At 50.9% G+C, this 20,057-nt stretch overlaps 6 protein-coding genes across 6 annotated transcripts; 2 read left to right on the forward strand and 4 right to left on the reverse strand.

Annotated features, from left to right (window-relative positions):
- Window positions 1-174: 174 nt before the first annotated feature.
- N7481_004299 (DUF453 domain protein) lies at window positions 175-1,395 on the forward strand (the record flags this gene model as incomplete). The annotated part of the gene is made up of 1 exon (XM_057263518.1): window positions 175-1,395. The coding sequence occupies one exon, from the start codon at window positions 175-177 to the stop codon at window positions 1,393-1,395; it is 1,221 nt and encodes a 406-aa protein (XP_057125179.1).
- Window positions 1,396-1,574: 179 nt separating this feature from the next.
- Window positions 1,575-5,660, reverse strand: N7481_004300 (Survival protein SurE-like phosphatase/nucleotidase; the record flags this gene model as incomplete). Its single annotated transcript, XM_057263519.1, has 8 exons — window positions 1,575-2,862; window positions 3,061-3,120; window positions 3,194-4,092; window positions 4,177-4,292; window positions 4,544-4,779; window positions 4,836-5,291; window positions 5,359-5,543; window positions 5,592-5,660. 8 exons carry the CDS (start codon window positions 5,658-5,660, stop codon window positions 1,575-1,577), a joined length of 3,309 nt encoding a protein of 1,102 aa, XP_057125180.1.
- A 586-nt stretch (window positions 5,661-6,246) lies between these two features.
- On the reverse strand, window positions 6,247-13,349 carry N7481_004301 (CCR4-NOT core subunit CDC39; the record flags this gene model as incomplete). Its single annotated transcript, XM_057263520.1, has 6 exons — window positions 6,247-6,312; window positions 6,384-6,938; window positions 6,961-8,809; window positions 8,844-12,261; window positions 12,317-12,641; window positions 12,696-13,349. 6 exons carry the CDS (start codon window positions 13,347-13,349, stop codon window positions 6,247-6,249), a joined length of 6,867 nt encoding a protein of 2,288 aa, XP_057125181.1.
- Window positions 13,350-13,974: 625 nt separating this feature from the next.
- On the reverse strand, window positions 13,975-14,859 carry N7481_004302 (uncharacterized protein; the record flags this gene model as incomplete). The annotated part of the gene is made up of 1 exon (XM_057263521.1): window positions 13,975-14,859. The coding sequence occupies one exon, from the start codon at window positions 14,857-14,859 to the stop codon at window positions 13,975-13,977; it is 885 nt and encodes a 294-aa protein (XP_057125182.1).
- Window positions 14,860-15,980: 1,121 nt separating this feature from the next.
- On the forward strand, window positions 15,981-16,658 carry N7481_004303 (RTA1 domain-containing protein; the record flags this gene model as incomplete). The annotated part of the gene is made up of 3 exons (XM_057263522.1): window positions 15,981-16,089; window positions 16,180-16,486; window positions 16,553-16,658. The coding sequence occupies 3 exons, from the start codon at window positions 15,981-15,983 to the stop codon at window positions 16,656-16,658; spliced, it is 522 nt and encodes a 173-aa protein (XP_057125183.1).
- Window positions 16,659-17,311: 653 nt separating this feature from the next.
- N7481_004304 (uncharacterized protein) lies at window positions 17,312-19,452 on the reverse strand (the record flags this gene model as incomplete). Its single annotated transcript, XM_057263523.1, has 2 exons — window positions 17,312-17,809; window positions 17,836-19,452. The coding sequence occupies 2 exons, from the start codon at window positions 19,450-19,452 to the stop codon at window positions 17,312-17,314; spliced, it is 2,115 nt and encodes a 704-aa protein (XP_057125184.1).
- Window positions 19,453-20,057: the final 605 nt, after the last annotated feature.

The raw sequence follows: 20,057 nt of genomic DNA on the forward strand, positions 1-20,057 counted from the left end.
ATTTTCCATATCATTAAATGGTTGATTGTTAGTGGAGAATCCCCGGATTGACGGCGCGGATCCGTGACGGGCAGTCGGGCAGTCGGGCCTCTTCCATTCCCATCTCCGATCATCGGATCTTTGCTAAACTCATAACCCACATTTGAATGTTTCCAATGACACGATAAAGACAGGATGCTCAGCTCGAAGTTCTCGAAGCTCCCTACACAGGGCCCGCTGGCAAATATCTGCAAACGCACGATCACAATGGGCACGAAGCAAAACGCCCTACCCGCCGCCTACTATCGCGGTGGAACGTCGCGGGCCGTGTTTTTCAAGCAAGAGGACCTTCCACAAGACCGCAAACAATGGGATTCAATCTTCCGAGGCGTCATCGGTAGTCCGGACCCCTACGGTCGTCAGCTCGACGGGCTGGGAGGTGGTATTTCAAGTCTCAGCAAGATCTGCGTCGTGGGTAAGTCCACCCACCGCGACGCTGACGTCGACTATACATTCGTCTCACTCGGGATCAAGAATACCGATGTTGACTACTCGAGCAATTGCGGGAACATGATCAGCGCCGTCGGGCCCTTTGCTGTCGATGCAGAGCTATTCCCCCTATCTGAGGAGAACGCGGATTCAGCCTCGGTGCGCATCCACAACACTAATACCGGCAAAATCATCCATTCTTCATTCCCAGTTGTCGATGGAGAGGCTGCTGCAACTGGCGATTTCTCAATCGATGGCGTCGCGGGCTCAGCTGCTCGCATCCAGCTAGACTTTATAAACCCGGCCGGCTCGGCGACGGGGTCTCTCCTACCAACTGGTAACCCGATCGACACCATTGACGGTATCTCCGCGACCTGTCTCGACACAGCAAACCCATGTGTTTTTGTTCGTGCATCGGACCTTGGCGTCGAGGGTGACCTGACGCCAGATGAGATCACCGCGCATCCGGACCTGCTTTCACGCCTGGATTCCATTCGCCGCCAGGCTGGTGTGAAGATGGGTCTTGCAGAGACACTTGCAGCTGTCCCTGGGAGCATACCGAAGATCTGTCTCGTTGCCGCGCCTTTATCCTCTAGTACGCGAGATGCTTCGCAGAATCAGACATCTGCTAACGTTGATCTTTTGGCTCGTGCTCTCTCCGTAGGCCAGCCGCATAAAGCCGTTCCTATCACCGTCGCTCTAGCATTGGCGGCGGCTGCGCGAGTACCTAACAGTACAGTTGCAGATGTTGTCGCAGGCAAGAATCCTGTCGATGATGCGGGCATCACGATCGGTCACGCTAGTGGTAATTTGTTGGTCGGTGCGAACTTTGATGATGACGGTGCATTGCTTTTTGCAACCGTGTTTCGCACGGCACGTCGGTTATTTGAAGGCCGCATATTTTGGAAGAACGATTCTACCACATGATTTGGGTTTGGTTTGTATGGTGTTAATTTCTAATGTGTGTTTGTGTGAAATAAGGCGTATCACATTACCTCCATACCATTTTCCTCTGTAATAACAACACACCAATATTTTTCTAGTCAACGCCTATCTATGTCCATCTCCCCCAATGCAAATAGAAAAAGAAGGCCGCAATTTCACTTTTAATTTTTTCTCCCCAAATCCAGGTCTTTAACAAGCTTCATATCACCCTTACCATTATTCGATCCGAGTCCGAAAAATGGCTTGACAGCAACATCAATTGTCTCCTCGAATAATTTCCCAACAATTATCTCCTTGAGGTCTTCTCCAGTCTGGGCAAAGTCTGGGAAGGCATTCAGTTCCAGTAACCAGACATCTCCGGAGGCATCGACAAGGAAGTCAACACCAAACAACTCAAAGGCGTTTGGCAAAGTCTGGAAATGCACCATCATGCCTCGAGCTGCGGCCTCGAAGACCTCGCCTGTCACAGCACAGATCTGCTCGAAGATCTTCTCCTTCCAGTCGGCTGACAGACCTGGGACATGATGATCCAGGTCCCAGAAGCGGCGCACACTGCCTTCATTTGAGCTACCGCCCTCCTGGAAGCATGTGTTTGTCAGATGGCGAGCCAGATCTTTGATCTCATCGTCCTCCTCATGAGGAGGGCAATAAGACTTCGCGGCGAAGAGAGCAAGCATTTCTTTGAAAACATAAACTTGCAGCGAGCCTTTTGCGAGAACGTAGGTTCGGATATGGAATTTGCGGTTGGACGACGAAGGGAGAAGCAGCGGGGGATCAATATAGGGCTGTGCCATGAAATGACGCAACTGGGAAGTGACAATGCCGGCATCATGTGCCTCGGTTGTATCTACTGGTGCTTCATTTGTCTCAGATCCACTCTCTTCGTCGTCGTCGGAGTCTTCTTCCCACTCCTCGAAGATTTCGCGTAATTGATCCTCGCTATTGAAGAGCCGGATACCTTGTCCTCGGTCACTCATGCCGGGTTTAAGAATCCACCACTCTTTTTCGGACTCGGGCCGCTCTTCGTTCTTCTCCATGCTTTCACGTAGCTCATATGCCTCCAATAAAGCATCGTCGAGGAACTCAGCATAGTCCAGTTCAAAGTCAAATGCCGGTTTAAAATGGTGTCGCAGAATACTGTCCGGGTTTTTGGAGATCCAGTTCGCCACCGTGTTGGATAGGTAATGTTTGCGGATCAAGGCCTTTCGAATGATATATGCGTTGGAAAGGGAGGTCGATGGTCGGCACATGACATGTTCGAAGTCCAAGCGTTCATACTCACGGTATTGGAACACAGGCGCAGAAGAATCGGGCAGTTGGGATATATCGGAAATTCGTTGAGAGCGAGCCTTGTCTCCAAGTCGGCGGGTCAATGCTTGGTCGACGAGGGCCTGCACATAGGGGTCGTCACAGTCGACGATGGAATACACTGTTGGTTGGCCATCCGATCTACAGGGACCACTTCTATCAGAATCACTGCACAAAACACGAAGAGATGGCAAACAGCAAGATATGAAAGTATCAAATGCAAAGATGGGTAAAGGGGAGCATGAGGTCTATCAGCTAAGCCAGATATCTAAAGTGTATGGACCCCATGTATATCTGAAACGAAACATCCATGGCCATCATGCCAGAATCTCCACTCACAGCTTAATCTCGCCCTCGATGTTGGGTGCATGCATGAAACTCGCTTGAAGAGGCGTAACACTGATGAAAGAAAACATCGGGTTAGAGATTTGGGCTGCGCTGAATTTGAGAATGGTGAGTTGGAGAGACTTACCTGGTCATCTGCTCCTTAACGGTCCATCCATCATTTCCAGGGGCATTCTCCTCAACACTCCGGTAAACATCTCCAAGGTTAGGGGCCCACTTGAAATGCTTGTGCTTCAGCTTAGCCGTGCTATCGTCCTTCTGGGCCGAAACAGCTCCCTTGCCAGCCATCATCTCGCTTTCAATGCGTAATCGTTGTTCCTGCAGCTCAGGATCTTCCGAGGCACCAGGGTCGGTAGCTTCGAAGCAACTACCCGTGGACCATTTATTCTGTAGCATCTTTGTGTAGAGGACTTTATTCTGGCTTACACCAGGCTCTAACGGGACATTGACGCTGTACAAATCAACCTTGTCGCCCCAGTTGGCGTAGAGATACTCGATCAGCTTCACAGAGTGATTCGATGCCTCGGCAATGATAATTGGGTCATGGTTGCGAGAGCTGAAGGCATACGACAACGCGATAGAGCGCTTTCCACACACAGCACCTTCCATCGCGGCACCAATGGTTCCGCTTGACATGGCGAACAGTGCGGTGGTGTTGCGGCCATAGTTGGGCCCAGATACAACCATGTCAATGGGCCCACGGTCTTCAAAGTAATGGTACAGACCAACTTGAACGCAACTTGCGGGCGTCGAATCAATCAGGATCCATTCATCGCCGCCGTTATCTGGCTCACCATTGCTCCCCCGCGGGAGGTGATGAACTGTGCCATCCTCTTGATGTAAAGTACCTGGGCGGAAGTATGTCGGTTTTACTGACGCACCCACGATGTGTGCCTTACCAATCCATGATCGCTGTTGGTGAGGAAGAACGACTGAGACAATGTGCCCCGCGGCCTGGAGCGAGTGCACGAGCGAATGCACGTACGGTGACGACTGATTCGACGGCGGACCATCATCGTTAGTGACCTAGATAGGGGTTACTGATTTGTTTATAACACGGAATGTATATAGTTCCCTCGAAAATAGAGGAGAAGCAGGGGAGAGACTGACCAGGATGTGCATGTTGATTGTAATGAGGGGATGGAGAGGGGAAGGGAGAAATCGGAGATTTCCCCCCGCGCGGCGCTTTTTATCGGGAAGAGTGGAAACCGTGTGGAACGTCACTCCTGGGGAAAATCACGATTGGCATTGACATTGGCATTGGCATTGGGATAATAATATGATGGGTATTACGTTAAAAAACTGCGACTGCAACTGCGACTGCAACATTTTCAACCACTTTTCAACACATGGAACCTTCACTGATTCTCCTCGAGCGAATGCATTCGCCGTTTCTGTATTCCTCGGTCCTCTGCGCTCTCCATGCCCGATCCAACGCCTGAATCGTGGGTCTCAGGATAGCTCTGCAGCAGCTTACTGTCCACTTCTTCATCTTTCACCTTGACAACTTCACTCGAAGAGCTGCCATCTTCTGTTTCTGTGTCTCCCTTCAACTCATCATCTTCATCCCCCTTGACTTCTTCTTTTGGCGTGCCTGACTGCCAGATCGAACTCACTATGAACCAAGTCAAACTGGCTGAGCTCATCGAAATGGTCCAAAACATGGAACTGAATATTACGAAAGAGGTAATCTTCCAGCGGTACATGAACCACCTAAGACAGAGTTAGTTATATTTTCTCTCAGTAATAATTTCCCCGAGGGATCTCACCGCATGCCGGTAAATCGAGCTCGGAACTCGACTTGCACAGAATAGACCTGCATCTTCCCATCGCTGTGGAGTTCGAGCCGAAGGCCTTCCGGTAGATTGCGCGCCCCTCGCGCAAATTCAATCTTCTCCATCATCGGTACCTCCAACGTTTGGGCTTCACGTCGCCAGCCCACCATGTACAAGGGTAGGCGCAGCACCCGCCGCGCAACATCCACGAGAGGAGAGGTGTAGGTCAGGATAGCCGGTCGACGAGAGTGATGAATTGGATTCGGTTTATTTGATACGGCAGCTAGGCCAGTGCCGGATGGGGGAGCGAGGAGAGTGAGGTCGACCATGAAGTTGCCCACATCGAGGTTGGAGGGAGTGGGAGGGAGTTCGAGCACGACGGCGACATCGTAGGGTTGCGAATGGACAAAATCGGGGTCAAGGGAAACAGTTCCCCACGGGTGGCCGTCACTGCCAGGGTAATTGGTTGTCAGCACGCGGGGTGAGGGAGAGCGAGAGTATAGGAGACCAGCATTACCCGAATTGTAGATGGACTTGTTGGTCGATCCCGACCGTGGGAATGAATCTGAAGTAGAAGATTGCATATGCGAGTCCTGAAACACCTAACAGAAAAAGCGTGGCACCGATGAACAACACAATGTTGAGGTAAATGCGGAGGGCGGTCCTGGAGAACAGCGCGCGAAATGGCGCCAGGAACGCGTCCTGCCTCACGTTAGAGTTGAAGAATAGGGGAACAAGTTCGTCACTTACGACGACAACGGCTTGCGAGGATGGACTCTCATAGTCCATCTCATCATCAGTGTACTCGGAGTCAGCCATGTTTCAGGGCGGGTGGGGTGTGGTGAGGTGTTGCAAGCAGTTGGAGACAATCCAAGTTCCTCGGTAGCTCCGGTCGATCTTATCGCTTGAAGTACAAACACCCCGCCATGGCATTTTTATAGACTACAGAGCAAACCAGTAACGGTCGAAATCCATCTCTAATTTCTATTTGGATATATTACACCTACCATGATGGGTAGGAAGGACAATGATCTTATCTTAGGAAATGCCAAAAGTATACCTAGCACGAATGAATGATAGATTGAACTAATGATTCCCACCATGAATGCAGAAGACCTTCAACTCCAGCTTTTACAATCTTATCATTACAGGTCGCGCAGCTCTTGAAACGCGAAAATATCATAATATCTCAAGCCATGCGCAAATCGTGACACACGGATAGAAAAAAGATGCATGCAATCCCCACGCCCACCTTGGCCTTCACATGAAACGTGAGACATGAAAAAAATAAAAATAAAGTAGAAGTGTAAAAGCAATGGTCCCCATGGAGAAGCGCAAGGAGGAGTGGAGTGCGGTGTGGCTGTACCGTCGGGAGAAATTTCGTGGTTGAGAGAAGTAGCAAAGGTTACGCAAGGGGACGAGGGCTTTGCTGTTGGATGTGTTGCAGGAGAGCGTCGAAGAGACGTCCAATCTGTAAGAAGTCATGTTAGGACCGATTCGGGGCGGGGGAGAGGAGGGAGACAGAAGGGAATAAAGAAATACCTCAGGGGCCGCTTGGATGAAGGGAAGGCGGAAGAAAGAGTAGCTGCGGTTCTGTAGAAGCTCTTGCAGGGTGATGATAAGGCCCCATGGATGCGGACGATGGACGATGAGTCGCTCCAGCAGCACGCGAATGATTTGCTGGCGGATGTCAGACTCATCCTGCTCAGAGTAGTCAACACCAAACAGACGCAGAATGGTGAAGCTAAAGAAGTAGGTATGGCTGTTCGGGTATCGCAGCTGGTTGGCCATCGCGCTCAATAGGTAGTAACGAGTCTCAGGCTGCATTGATTGGGCAAGCTTCTCCAGAAGAGCAGTATGGTTGGAGTTCTCAAAGACGCTGCGAATATTGCTCTTCGATGCGTGTTCGGAAACCGCTTGTTGGCCAATGTACAAAACAAGGGCGTTCACTAGAACAACATCAACATTGATGGGCTGGTAGAAAAGAGCAGTATCGCGGGGTTCATCGTTGACAACAGTGTCACAAATTTGTTGAACCACGACTTCGGATGCATTGTCACTCTGAAGAACAGTGTCGATGACGTCCTTTAGGTTCGCCTGTTGCAGGGGGGGCAGCAACATTGCCCGCAATCTTGGGAATCTCCCGCATCTCCTCAATTCGCTCAACCTTCAAACCCTCACGGAAAGGATCGGGAAGCTTCTGGAAGGATGACGGGTAGGCACTGAGTACCAAGTTGCGAAGCTGGGCGCAATGAGCGGGGATCACATTGCAGAACTGGAAGTGGTTCTCGGCGACAAACTCCGGGAAGTCGTGGTGGAGGATTAACAAGATGCGGAGCACGCCCTTATACAAGTCCTTGGCGACATAAGAGATGTTGGCTGCCTTGAGCTGCTCACCGATGTAGGCGAGCAAGACCTGCATGATCTCACAGTAAACAGCCCAACCAGCACGTTCGGGCATGTTGAGCATGTCAGACATGAAGACACGGTGGGAGACTAGAGATAGCCAGCCGTAGACGAAGCTAGGAAAATAACGAGGCTGAAGGGACAGGAACTTATTAGCCAGTGCAAAAATCATGCCCTGGTGTTCCTCGTGGAGTTGGAGACCCGCAACAGAGTATTCGCACAGAATGCTAGAGAACAGCCGGAAGAAAACACGTTGGTTGAACGCCTCGCCGCGCATAACTTGGTGGTGGTTAAGAACCAGGACAAGAGATGAGAGAATGGAGCCAAAGTAAGCAGGCTTGCTGAGAGTGACAGCGCCATCATTCTCTCCTTGAGATTTGACCAACAGGATGACAAGCTTGGCGAGGGCGTCAACATAGAGGAAAGCCTCATCCAGGCTGCCATTGGGGTTTTGAGACTCGTGCTCAAACATGGCGACAGAAATGTCAATGCTCAGGCGGAAGAACAATGCAGAGTCTTCTTGCAAGTTCATAACTTGGCGGTTGTGCATGTCCTGGAGGAAAGAGAGATAGGTACGCTCATTGGCACCAGAAGCCTTGTAGATACCAATCCACTCGCTGAAGATGTACTCCATCTGGTCACGCTTGGACCTAGCCTGGTCACTGAGTAGTGGGTTGGCGACTTCGGGAATTCCACACTCGCGCAGCTTGCGAATGATCTCCAAAGCGGGAGTAATGTTGCCATCCTCAGAGAGCCATTGGCTCATGGCATCCAAACTACCAGAGAAGTCAGAGCGGAGGGCGGAGGGCTCGTCGTTGAAGAGAACACGGCTCATCAGTGTGTCGAGTAACTCCAGAGCGCTGGCATTCTTTTGCATAATGAGGCGAGTGAGAACCATATCCACTCGGCGGATGTCCAGAAGGCCTGCGTCGATGAGAGCAACAGTGACAGGAACATTAAACATGTGCTCGTCGTCAATCTCCGCAAGAAGCGCCCAGGTGTATCGTGCGATCACGGAAGACAAGTCACAAAGCTTGGCGAGAAGGTGAACAAGAACCTCGATTTCTAAAGATCCTGAAGATTGGCCATATAGAGTTGTGCAGACCTTGAGGGAGGTCAACCGGGCTAACTCCTCGCCATTAGGAGAGTTCAGGATAGCGCGCAGAGCTTGATTGTATTCTTGGAGGACAGAGCTATCGCGACCAAGGTCCTTAACATGCTCTTCGGGAGCGTTGCGAGCGGATTGTTGAAGTTCCGAGATAAGAGTTTCGACTCGTTCCCTTGGGCTCTGGGCATCGAGGAACCCGTTTGTGTGGACGGGGATCTGAGAGACAGCGTGTTGAGGCTGAGGGGTGCGATGAGGGACCGCAGGCTGTTCGGCCGGCGTTGAAAGGTTAGGGATAGCAGGGTAGGTGTCTTGGAGCACGTCTGGAAGAGGGCGACCAGAGTCGGTAGAAACATTCTGAGGGTGAGCAACAGCGGTACCACGCGATTGGCGAGCGAACTCTTCGTAGATTGCCAGCTGCTCCTTATTTAAGCCCTCCGGGGGTTTGGCGGTAGGGCTCAGGAATGAAGAGTCCCCAACGATTCATTGACGGATCAATAAAGGGCTCGTTGGGACGAGTAGCGATGTGGCGTCTCCGAGCCTCCAGCTGAGCCTCAATAACCTTCTCGATCTCAGGGAGAGACTTCTCCTCGGCAGCCTTCTCAACTATGCCGCAGGCAGCATCCAGATTGTCGTTGACGCACATCAAGATCAACCCTTCAGGCATAGGTTGATCAGAGTATTCTTGCTGGATCATACGGATATAGTTGGTCATGCTGACTTTGAGTGGCTCTTTGCAAGTGACCAAAGCCAGACTACCGGCAAGTTGGCGCACCATGATACCAGCGGCGTGGCGGAACTTCTCCTCATCGGGCTCCATGGCAAAGTCCTTAGAAACAAGCTGGACGGTGGAGATAGAGGCAATGGTCACAGAGCGCTCCACGACCGGAGTAATGATTTCCGCAATAGCACGTTCCACCGCAGTGTGCACAATCTGCCTCAGGACACTCTGGTCAACCATGCCGCTGGCTGACGGGGGCAAGACCAGGATCTTATCAAGGCTAGGCAGAGTCGACATGATAGCGGCGGGTGACAATCTTTCGTTTCGAATGCCCTGGTTGAGGGTACTGAGACCAATGTCTTCGAAAGCTTCCAAGCCCTCTGGGATGTTGGTGGTGGACAAAGTCTCTTCAACGTGAGAGGTACGGTCACGAATGCCATTAGAAGGTTCAATAGTCTTGTGATCCAGATCCAGATCCTTACACAGTACCTCAATCTCAAATTTAAGATTGAGTTTCAACTCAGCGAAATGGTACAACTCTAAAAGTAGTCCCAAAATGTCCATCAACCACGGGTTTGGAGGCTTGAAGACTGTAGATTTGGTCGCTTGAACCAGAACCTTGCAGGTAAAGGGAATCGTAACCATGAGGCGTGAGCTGTCGTAGCCTTCCAAGAGTAGGCCCTTGAAAAAGATGTTCTTGTGCTTGATGGGCTTGTCTTTGGCGATGGTCAGTGAACCGAGCCAAGCGCCAAGGTTCTTGAGGTGGCCACGATCCTGAGATGAGTTCAAGGTAGCCTCCGAGTTCAAGAGCTTGGCGACACTGACGTAGGTCTCTCTCAGAACCTCAGTCCATAGAATTCGGTCGTCAATGCGGTCGAGAAGATCCAGGTATAGTTGTTGGAAGTTGGGCTGCAGCTTGGCACGCTCTTCGACCAAATAAGCAGCAAACCACTGGTGGTGCTGATCCCGCAACACTTCACGCAAATCCTGCAGTTTCTCCTCAATGTTCTGTTCCGAAACATTGTTCAAGACGAACAAAATCTTGTCCTGGATGTCCTCATTCGGATCCTCGTAGAGATCGGACCGAATGGGAGCATCCACCTGCACGGCGCGGAACTTGCGTGAGGTGCCGTCATTCACGATAGCATCCTCCACGTTGCCGTTGGTGAGGAGGGGGCCGCCTAGATCATCGAATTTGTTGCCATTCTCATGGCTGCCACCTTGCTCTCCAAGAACTTCCTCGGCTTTTTGGAAGATAGGTGTGCCAGCAAGACTAGGGATTTGAAGAAGTAGATGACAGAAGCCAGCCCATTCGGGGAGACGACCGATCAACTGCTCGATGGCCTCCACACCAAACTTGTACATCGGGTTGTGGACTTCGTGTTCCCTGACAGCCTCCAGGATCATGCCTAGGCCAACCTTGAGAGTAATGCCATCGACTAAACGGAAATTGATGATTCCACCGAACATGACCGCAGTTTTGGTCAGAGCCTCGAGGGGGTATTCGTGATAACAGTGATATTCGTCGACAAGGCCGTGGACCATGCACGCGAAGAGATCTTGTTCCTCGGGTTCGCGGGAAGATTTATACTTTCGCATCAACTCCAACATTTCACGAAGTGACAATTCTTCGTGGTACATCTTGCCAAATAATTCCTGCATTTGCTTGTCGATGGTCTCAGGCAAGGTGTTACCATTTTCACCGTTCGCATCAATGATGTCGTCGAACCCCTCACCGTAATTAATGAGTCGGGGGTAGGTTTGTATACAAATGCGTTGGACGGGGGTGAGGTTCTCGCGATCGCCAACGTACTCCTCCAGTACTGACAAGAGAGTATATACGGTTTTCACAGAAAGACTGACCATCTGAGGAGCCGGCTGTTCCTTTCGTTGCACATGCAGCTCATCCTCGGCTTTGATTCTCAAGAACTTAGACAACAGTCCGCCCATATCAATGGGTCCCTTCTGAGAAGCATTTTGAACCCACTGTTCGAGATCAAACGAGCTCTTGCGATGAGAGTAGCAGGCAAGGTCGAGCGCGAGGCCGTTGGTGAACCCGAGCAGATATTCGAGCCAGCCATAGGCCGCTGCATGTTCATAAATCGCTGCAGTAGCAGTAGGGTCCTGAGTAAAAGCAGTGAACAGCTGCTCCGAAACCCACTGGCGGTCTTGTCGCCAGGCACCATGAAGGGCCAGTTGATAGCCATCTTCTTGCTTAGAAATGAAAACAACGAAGGTTCGGAGAACGAAGCTCTGTTGGACACTAGACCATGGCTGCGGAATGGCGAGAGCGGAAACGAGAAAGACGGGGAGGTCATATTGCAGAACTGCTTTGATGAGAAGCTGACTTTCAGTAGCGGCCCATGAAGCTTGGGAGAACAGAGCAAGGTCAAAAATTGCCCTCATAGCGTCCATGGAACGAAGGGGAGATTTAGAAGCGCGTTCGCCCTGCAGCTTCACAATCTCAGGCGCATCATCGAAGAAGTCGCTAGGAAATGTTGCACGAAGATTAGGGATTTGAGAAGCATCCGTTCGTGAGGCAACGAATGCTGTCAGGAACGACATTTGCGTGTCCCGGTGCTCCCAGTCCCCGCCCCAGAGCTTCTGGATATCCAGAGAACTGTCATCGGAGGCAACAGTGGTCAAAATGCTATAGAGCTTGGCAAATTGCTTCGGATCCACTCTCAGGCCCTCCCGATCAAAGTTCCGGAACACCAGAGCCCAACTAATCTGCTTGTCGGCGTAGGCACTCAGAAGCGTCTCTGGGGAGAACTGCTGCCAATACTGCGACAGGATCATGAAGAGAAGCGCACTGGCAAGTTGTTCCTCACTCCAGCTATCGGGCCCTGCTGCATTAATTACTTCGGTAAGTGCCTCCGTGTTTGCAGTGGCGCGTGGGCCCTTGGAGTGTAGTTGTCTAACGAGGGTATAGCGCGGGTTGACAAAGTTGAACATCTGGAGAGCTGAGGAAATCTCCAAAGGCATATCCAAGCCCATCTTCTGGCATCGTAGGTTCACGGCGTAGACCAGCTTGGCCTTGACATCATCGGTGAAATTGCGGGGAGGGTAAAGGATGAATCGTTCAATCGTGATTCCAAGGAAAGAATTCTGGTAATCCTTGGTCGTTTCGGATGGGTTTGCCAAACTTTGGAGGAAGGGTGTGGTTGAGTTCGAGAGGATGGCGTCGGCTAAAAAATGATCGATTAGTTGGAAGAAAGGGAACTCTTGCAAAAAAAAACGAACCTTTAGCACGAAGATCTGATTTATTAGTCAACTTAAAGGCCAAAGCGAGCGCAACCTTAACAATGGGATCGAGGCGGAAATGGTCCAAAAAGGTTGACAGGTCGAAATCACGGAAGATGTCACCCTCTGAGGTGTCTACCGTTTCGGCAATCTTTTGTGCTTGCTCGATGTCTGTCGCAACTTTTTGCATTTCTTGGGTTAAAAGGGGGTAGTTGCCGGCATTCTCAACGGACTTGTTGACACCCGGGAAGATTTGAGGGGCATTGCCCGTAAGAAGACGGCGAAAGTATTTCGAAAAGACCTCCATTCCGTTGGATGTGACGAGCTGGTAATCAAGTCAGTACTCGGTAGGGAAAGCGATGGCGGGGTCAAGATTTACCTTGTGTATCTGGGCAGCTTTGGTTTCCCACTTTTCTTTGCCCTCCTTCTCAGTGATAGAATCTAACAGGAGGAATACCTGAGCGATCGAAATCTTGGTAAGAGACGATTGGCTCGAATGAGCAGCAGCCGATCCGGGCTTGTCAGAAGCGAAGCCCGTAGGTGAATTCACCGTTGTGCCGGACGACAGAGGTGAGAAAGCGACACCTCTGGAAGATCCCGGTCCACCACCTCCTCCAGAACCTCCACCACCCGTGATGGAGCCTGTTGCGGAGGTGAAATGAGATCCCGCTGAAGGGGTATGTGCGCGGAACTTGGGGGAGGAGAGCGACTGTGACTGCTGCGAACTCGATTGCAGCGAGGTGAACGGAGAGGGTGCAGGTTTGGGGCTGCCCCCAGAAAGGCCCCTTGTGGAGCTCAGAACGGCAGAGAAGGAGGAGGGAGTCGAAACCCCAGGGCCTGCGTCCAAGCCCCGGGAAGATGCAGAGGTGACGGTGGAGGAGAGGTTGGTCGCGAGAGGAGTCAACCCACGACGAATGCCGGACTGTGACGTGGACCGACCCCAGGCACCAAATTCAGGCCTGGTCGAAGAAGATTTATCGGTGCCAGAAGCAATCGACGATTGGGCGGAAGGGTGAGGGGGAGGGAAGGTCATCTAGGAGACGCGATCATTTGATCTGGAGGGTCCAAGGACAGATTTTTAGGCGGGCGCAGTGGACGAGACCTTTATAGCCGACCGGTGAAGAGGAGAGTCGTGCGCTATCGAGTGATAGAGGGGGTGATCGGAAATGAAGATGAGGGGGTTGTGTGGAAGGGGAATGGATGGCGATGCGATGGGAGAGGTTGGAGGATTCCCTTCAAGGTGAGTGTGGTCGGAAGAGTTTCTGCCTGAGGCCAAGTCGGGTCGGAGAGGGGAGCTTCGGGGGTTCAGGCAGCCGGGGGGGAGCATTGCTACAACTACTGTACTACATAGTGGAGGGATCGTGTGATCTAGACGATCTTACAAGAGATAAGTCGATCTCGTTCAACTTGACTAGAACTCATTTTATATGCTGCATATTCCATTGGATTCTCAATCCTCACTCTGAATGCAAGATGCTAGTCGCGTGTCTTAGCTAGGGCCGCATCGCCGTAGTCACATGATATGTTAGTCATACAGGTCCGCACGGATCACAGATTCCCGAAAAGGAATGGTACCAGGGCGGACAACAGTCTGCCGTATAACACATAGTTCTACGGAGTATACCGACACCGTTTAATAACTATATCTATTAGTCCCATTATGAGAAAGTCTGCCGCTGGGGCCATTCCATTGCTGGCGCCCACCTCGTATCCTCCGATAAAGATCCCAATTCACCCGATATCTCTGCTACAAGAGCTTTACCCGACCCTCGCGCCCACCAGAATTGATAACCCAACTCATTCAGTAGAACGCCCCAGTGCATAAAAATAAGCAATTGCAGCGGCTTTCGTGAGCGCAGCTGATCGACAAATGCCTTTTGCACATATGCGAGCCAGCCAAGGATCGCGGCCGGATGTGGACTATGCGCAAATTTAGAGAAGCACAATCGTAACAGCTCGATTGTCTCGTGGTTGCTATCCCAAATCTCAGTGTGGGACTCAGCGATGAGATAGTTCAACTCATCTAGCTGACTGAGGGCTGCATTCGTTTCCGGATCAAGGTCCCCCGTCTGCATCTTCCAGAAATCGTAGTTTGAAAATATGCTGTCATGAAGCCACGGCTCACTAATATGGGATATCCTACGCCCACCCTGGTGTAGCTCCCATGCGGTGGTCATAGTGCCCAGCATGAGCAGTTTCTCGTCGCGGTGTTTGGCGCTTAGAAATGGCAAGGCTATGCTAATAACCATGACAATGGCAGAGCAGGCGAAAATGGATTCACATGTCTGTGGCGTCAGTTGGCTTATAGCCTTTTGGAATGAGCCAAATGACAGACTGCTATATTCAACCGCCGTATCGAGATACTTGAGGGCTTTGTTGGAATCGGAACTTGTGGCTGCTATGTGCAAGGCAGCGAAGGCGAGCATGCCGTGGAGGAGATAGTCATGTGAATAGGCTTTCTGAGGGATTGAATATCGCCAAGCGTGCGCATCTGACCGATCACCACATAGGCTCTCATAAGAATCCGTTGCAAATTTGTGCATTAACTCCAGGTCCCGAGTACTGTATCGAAGCTCACACCCAGGCCCTTCCCTGGGAAGCACTATATTCTGCGTATCATCAGGCACTGCTCGTTGAGGGGGGGGAGTTCTGTTCAGAGGCTCGAGGAACCTTTAAAAAGGTGCAACAGAGCTCTCGATGTACGCAGTTGGCGCACTGCGGGCGTTCTTCATCGCACTAAAATCCACAAGAGATGTTCAAAAGCTTGTATACATAAAACGAAGGACACATGGTCTTACCTTGACATGTCGCTCTTTACACTGATCACACCCATTTCGAGATTTCTTGTAAGATCGCCGAGGCGGCGCCTTGTTTCGCCCCGCACAGTCCTTCAAGGGGTCACTCATAGCAGGCGCTTAGCCTTACCCGATATTGGCCACTCAAGGCTACGATATGACACGATGTAATGGAGTCACCCCGTCCTGTAGCTGAGAAGGAAGGTAGTTGACAAGGCTGTGGGCTCGCAGTTTTACAGCCATGAACGCGAACACGAACGCGACAAAGATCAAGGTTGGGGGCTAAATCACAACACTGTAATGCGTTGGTGTTCCCTCACAAAGACAATACCTGGTGCTGCGTCCCACCTTGAAAGATAGGTGACATAGATTTCGGATAAGTCCGATAGTACCTGGTAAAGTTTATAGTAGATTTATGGACTGGAATGGCCTGGAAGATGTGTATACTTTGTGAATAATTTACAAGAACCCAGGCCAAAATTAGATGAGAGTATCAAAACGAACGCGAACCCGAACGCGAATACGACTCGGATCAATATAGTCAATTTGTATGCTGTTGTTTACTACGATACTTTTCGAAGGGTGAGAATTTTCAATTACATGAGGGCTATATAACTGTCAGTGCTTCCAACCAAAAATTCTTCCCCATTCCCATGTACCATTCTCGTCGCACATAATGACATCCATATGTACAGAAATCAGCCCTCGGTGCCCGATCGAAGCCACAACTTACGGCTACTATCTAAATGCAGGCGCAAACATTTTTTGCCATCTTTTTCGGCTTAGCAGGAATGTTCCAGCTCGTTTTAGAAATATATTATCGAAGCTGGACATTTCTCAATGCGCTGGGGACCGGGGCCTTCGTGGAAATGGCAGGGTATATCGGACGGATCCTCATGCATGATAATCCATGGTCTACGAGTGCCTTCCGCTTACAGATTATTTGTCTCATCCTTGCACCGACGTTCATTGCCGCGGGTGTATATTTAATACTTAGACATATTGGGATCAGTCTAGGTGCCCAGCATTCTAGATTAAAACCAAAACTTTTCACACGGATATTTATAGGATGTGATGTGGTCTCCATTTTACTGCAAGCTGCTGGAGGTGGCGTTGTGAATTCTGCTGGGCTTGATAAAGTATGGATGGATGCTGGGAACACTATTGTCACCGTTGGTATAGCATTCCAGGTTGCGACGATGTCAGCGTGTGGTTTGTTTGCGGTTGACTTCTTCATTGCATTCTGGAAGGATCGTCGTCGCCAGAGAAAAACGGAGGGTGCGTCTTTCGGTGACACTCGCAATAAACGAATACTGAACATGCTCATCGCCGAGATGGTGGCATATCTCATGGTTCTCATCCTTTGCATATATCGGTAGGTACTAATTCCTCTTTTCGATCTTACTAAATTACTCTCCTCACATATGATCATGATATTTAGTCTCCCCGAAATGGCTGGTGGTTGGGGGAGTTCCTTGATGCGCAACGAGAGGGAGTTTATGGGTCTCGATGGCGCGAGTCTGGTTAATATATTGCCTCTGGCTTGAATCCCGCGTTGACTAGTCTAGTATGATCACCCTATCTCTATTGAGCTTGAGCATTTTTCCACCCTGGAGGAGGCCTTCGTACCATGCGTACCGCGGGGCAGGTCAATGAACAGAATGCCTAAGATATTAAAGTTTCGATGGGTTTACTATAGCGGATTATTGCCCTAGAATCATCTATCTTATATTGTGGGTTGAGACAGATGCTAGTAATAATATCATGAGATGCTAGAACAGGACTTGAGCCTATGAGCTTGAGCCTATGAGCTCCTAGAAGAGACAAAATCGGTCGCACAGAAATAGATCGAAACCAAGCATACCACAATACCCGGAGCCGCGCCGGCTGCTCCGATTAACGCCAGAAAAAGTTGAACACTCAACAATCAACAAAGAAATTCCATATATACCCCCAACAGGGGAGAGAGAAGCTTCGCAAAAAAAAAGAGATAGGATCGTGTCATGTCGCAAGTTTCGCAAAGAATCGGCAGAGTCAAATGAGAATAAAGAGATAATTCACACATTGGAGAAGAGAGACAATCGTGTGCACATAAACCGATGCTAGTTGGAAGGCCGTTTCAACGCCAACGCCAGAGGTCCCAGACCTAAAAACCAAGATGGAGAACAAGTAATTCGCTCAAACGACAGGGAAAATGCACTTAATCAGCGAAGGATAGACAATAGCATGGAGTAGCATATTGCGCCTTTGCTGTGTATGTCTGCTGAGCGCCACCTTTACTATCGATATACGTAGTGGTTGGGGTTGGCTCATTCTCCTTGATATCGATGGTTTTATATGGAATAGGCGATGCGCGACCCACAGAGTCCACTTCCATTTGCTGACAATAGGGCGCGACTGCTCCTGGATGGTCACGTCGTTCGTCGACTTTGATCTTTCGCGGATATTTAGGAATAGAGACTTCCCGCTTGGACGCACTGTTGGCAGCAGCAGTACTGGCGGCCATTTGATCGTTGGTGGAAGCAGTGGCATCTGTGGAAGTTCCCGAGGTTGTTTGGTTGACATAGATAAAGAATTCCATCTGCGTTTGATTCCACCAGCAGAACCACGGTTTATCGCCGGGCTGTGCGACTTCTTTGCGACTCAACAAGCTCAAGAACGCCTCGTCCCCGCCCATGCCCGCGCGGATACAGAGGAGCTTGGTTGGAACTTTGAGTCGGGCACGACGACCAACTTGTCAAATTTGGCCTCGAAGAAGAGAGCAGGGCCCAGGCTGGTATCGCTGGTATCAATTGCAAAGCCCAATTTAATTGCAGGTTGGGCCATATAAGGCGGCTGAGCCCCGTAGCTGAAACTTGAGGTCGGGGTGGGGTTGGGGAATATGATGGTGTGGTGGTGTTCGTCGTGATCGTCATTTTCAGAGACGGTGACTTCAAGGTGGCTCGGCTTGTCCATGCACTTCCAGGCGCTCTTCATTGTGTCGTCGTCGACGCACATTCCCGAAGAATTCTGATGTATCATAGGAACAAAAAATGTGCCTGTTGGTACCGATTTGAGGTTGCTGGGGGTACTGGTCATCGTTGAATAGTCTTTCTGTGGCGTTGCAGTGACTGTCACGATGTGAGGTCCACTCGATGAAGCCGCAGCAGCCTCTTTGTCGGCCTCCGCAGCACGCTTGGTACCCAAGACACCTCCGATCACACCGCCAATGGACCCTCCGATGAGCATCACAGTACAAATGAGTACGAGGGTCCAGACCGGAAGACCACAGCATGCGGTCTTTTTGCCTTTTTGTTTGAGCTTCTCCTCGAATGCCATGATACCCGTTGCTGCTGCTGCCCTCTGGCCGGCACTGCTGCGGTTATTGTTCCCACCATTCTGATCACTGCCGCCGTTCCCAGAATTTCCAGTATAATCAGCAACAAGAGGTCGAGACGACGTCTCCGAGACGGGTGGTTGCTCCCTTGAGATCGAATTGAGTTGGTGATCCTCTGGTGTAGAGTTCATATCGGCCATGTTCTCTGGAGTTGGGGGTTTCGGGATGACCCCCGTCGGATATCTTGAATAGGGTGGTAGCGGTTCCGTGTGACCATCTGGCCCGATGATGTCTCCAACATCGTCATCACGACGACTCTGCGGCGGTTGGTAGGGTGGGTTGTGACCAGGGAATCCAACAGGGATCACATCATCGTCATCCATCCCTTCTTCGACAACGTTTTGAGTGTACATGGCGTAGGGGTGTTGAGGAGCGGCTGTTTCGCCAAGAGGCCGATCGGGTTGACGAATGGTCGAGGTGCTTCCTACACTCGGGGATCGGCTGACACCAACCTGGGGGTACATAGCATATGGATGGCTGGGCCCAGTGGCTCCGGTATAGGGGCTGAGAGCCCGGGGTATCGAAAAACGGGAAGAGACACTTTGATTTCGCTGAGTGACAAAGGGGGAATTGTTGACAGAGTTGACGGAATTGCGATTGCTAGAAAATGCACCTACCCCCTTCTGAGGGAGACTTGATCGGTGAGCCTCCTCAAAGGAGACGCGGGCGTCATCGGCGAATGGATTCTCATTCTCGGTCGTCGCAGTACTAACGGCCTTCTGGGGGTGATGAGTTGAGCGAAGAGTAGTTGAGGAGGCGATGGAGGCGGGGCTAGGGGCACGTTCGATCTGGTCGATATCGATCGGTTCTAATGAGTATTCATCGGAAAAGACATTGGGGTTGGAGACGCGTGAGTTGCGACCGAAGGAGTGGCGAGGCATCGACATCGAGTCGCGAGTCTGTCCTTGTGAAAGGCGTGGGTTCTGAGATGACCGTGATGCCGAGCGAGAATGGTGTCCAGACATTGTCTCCCCTAGTTACGGCAGCCCTATCGGGCCACCTCTTGAATCGGTTTCAATCCGTTTCGTAAGTTAGCCCGGGGGGGAGGGGAGTTTGGGGGCGATGAGTGGCGAGAAGAGACGATATGGCGGGGAGGTGAGTGGTTCTATTGTTGCTGTTGTTGATGGGGGGGGAGGTTGGAAGGAAGAAGTCGAAAGAGGGCGAAGAACGAGCGAAGGGCGAATAGTGTGGTGTGTTGATGATGGAGGTGGAGGTGGATGAGGAAGGGGAAGGTCGAATTGGATGATGTGAGAGCGAAGGGGGCCGGGGTTTCTGGGTTTGAGACTTAGTGTGACGGCGGTAATACGTCGCGGGAGGGGGTGTCGCAGTGTTGCAGGCCCCCCAAGGCCCTGTTCAGTACGTACCGCCTGAAACATTCAGTACGAACGAGTATGCAAGACTGTGCCTCTAGAAGTAAAAGTACAATTTGAACGTACCTACATACTCCATACATACTCCATCTCTATTGATTACGAGTACTCTTTGGCTACACCACCTCTCCCTTTCACAAGACCCTACGAGTACGATATTGTACCCTGAAGACCCTGCCCATGGAGATTCCCCATCTGAG

Source organism: Penicillium waksmanii (assembly GCF_028829765.1).
Source record: "Penicillium waksmanii strain IBT 27052 chromosome Unknown utg000004l:1.0-5674109.0:1.0-5678898.0, whole genome shotgun sequence".
Taxonomy (NCBI): domain Eukaryota; kingdom Fungi; phylum Ascomycota; class Eurotiomycetes; order Eurotiales; family Aspergillaceae; genus Penicillium; species Penicillium waksmanii.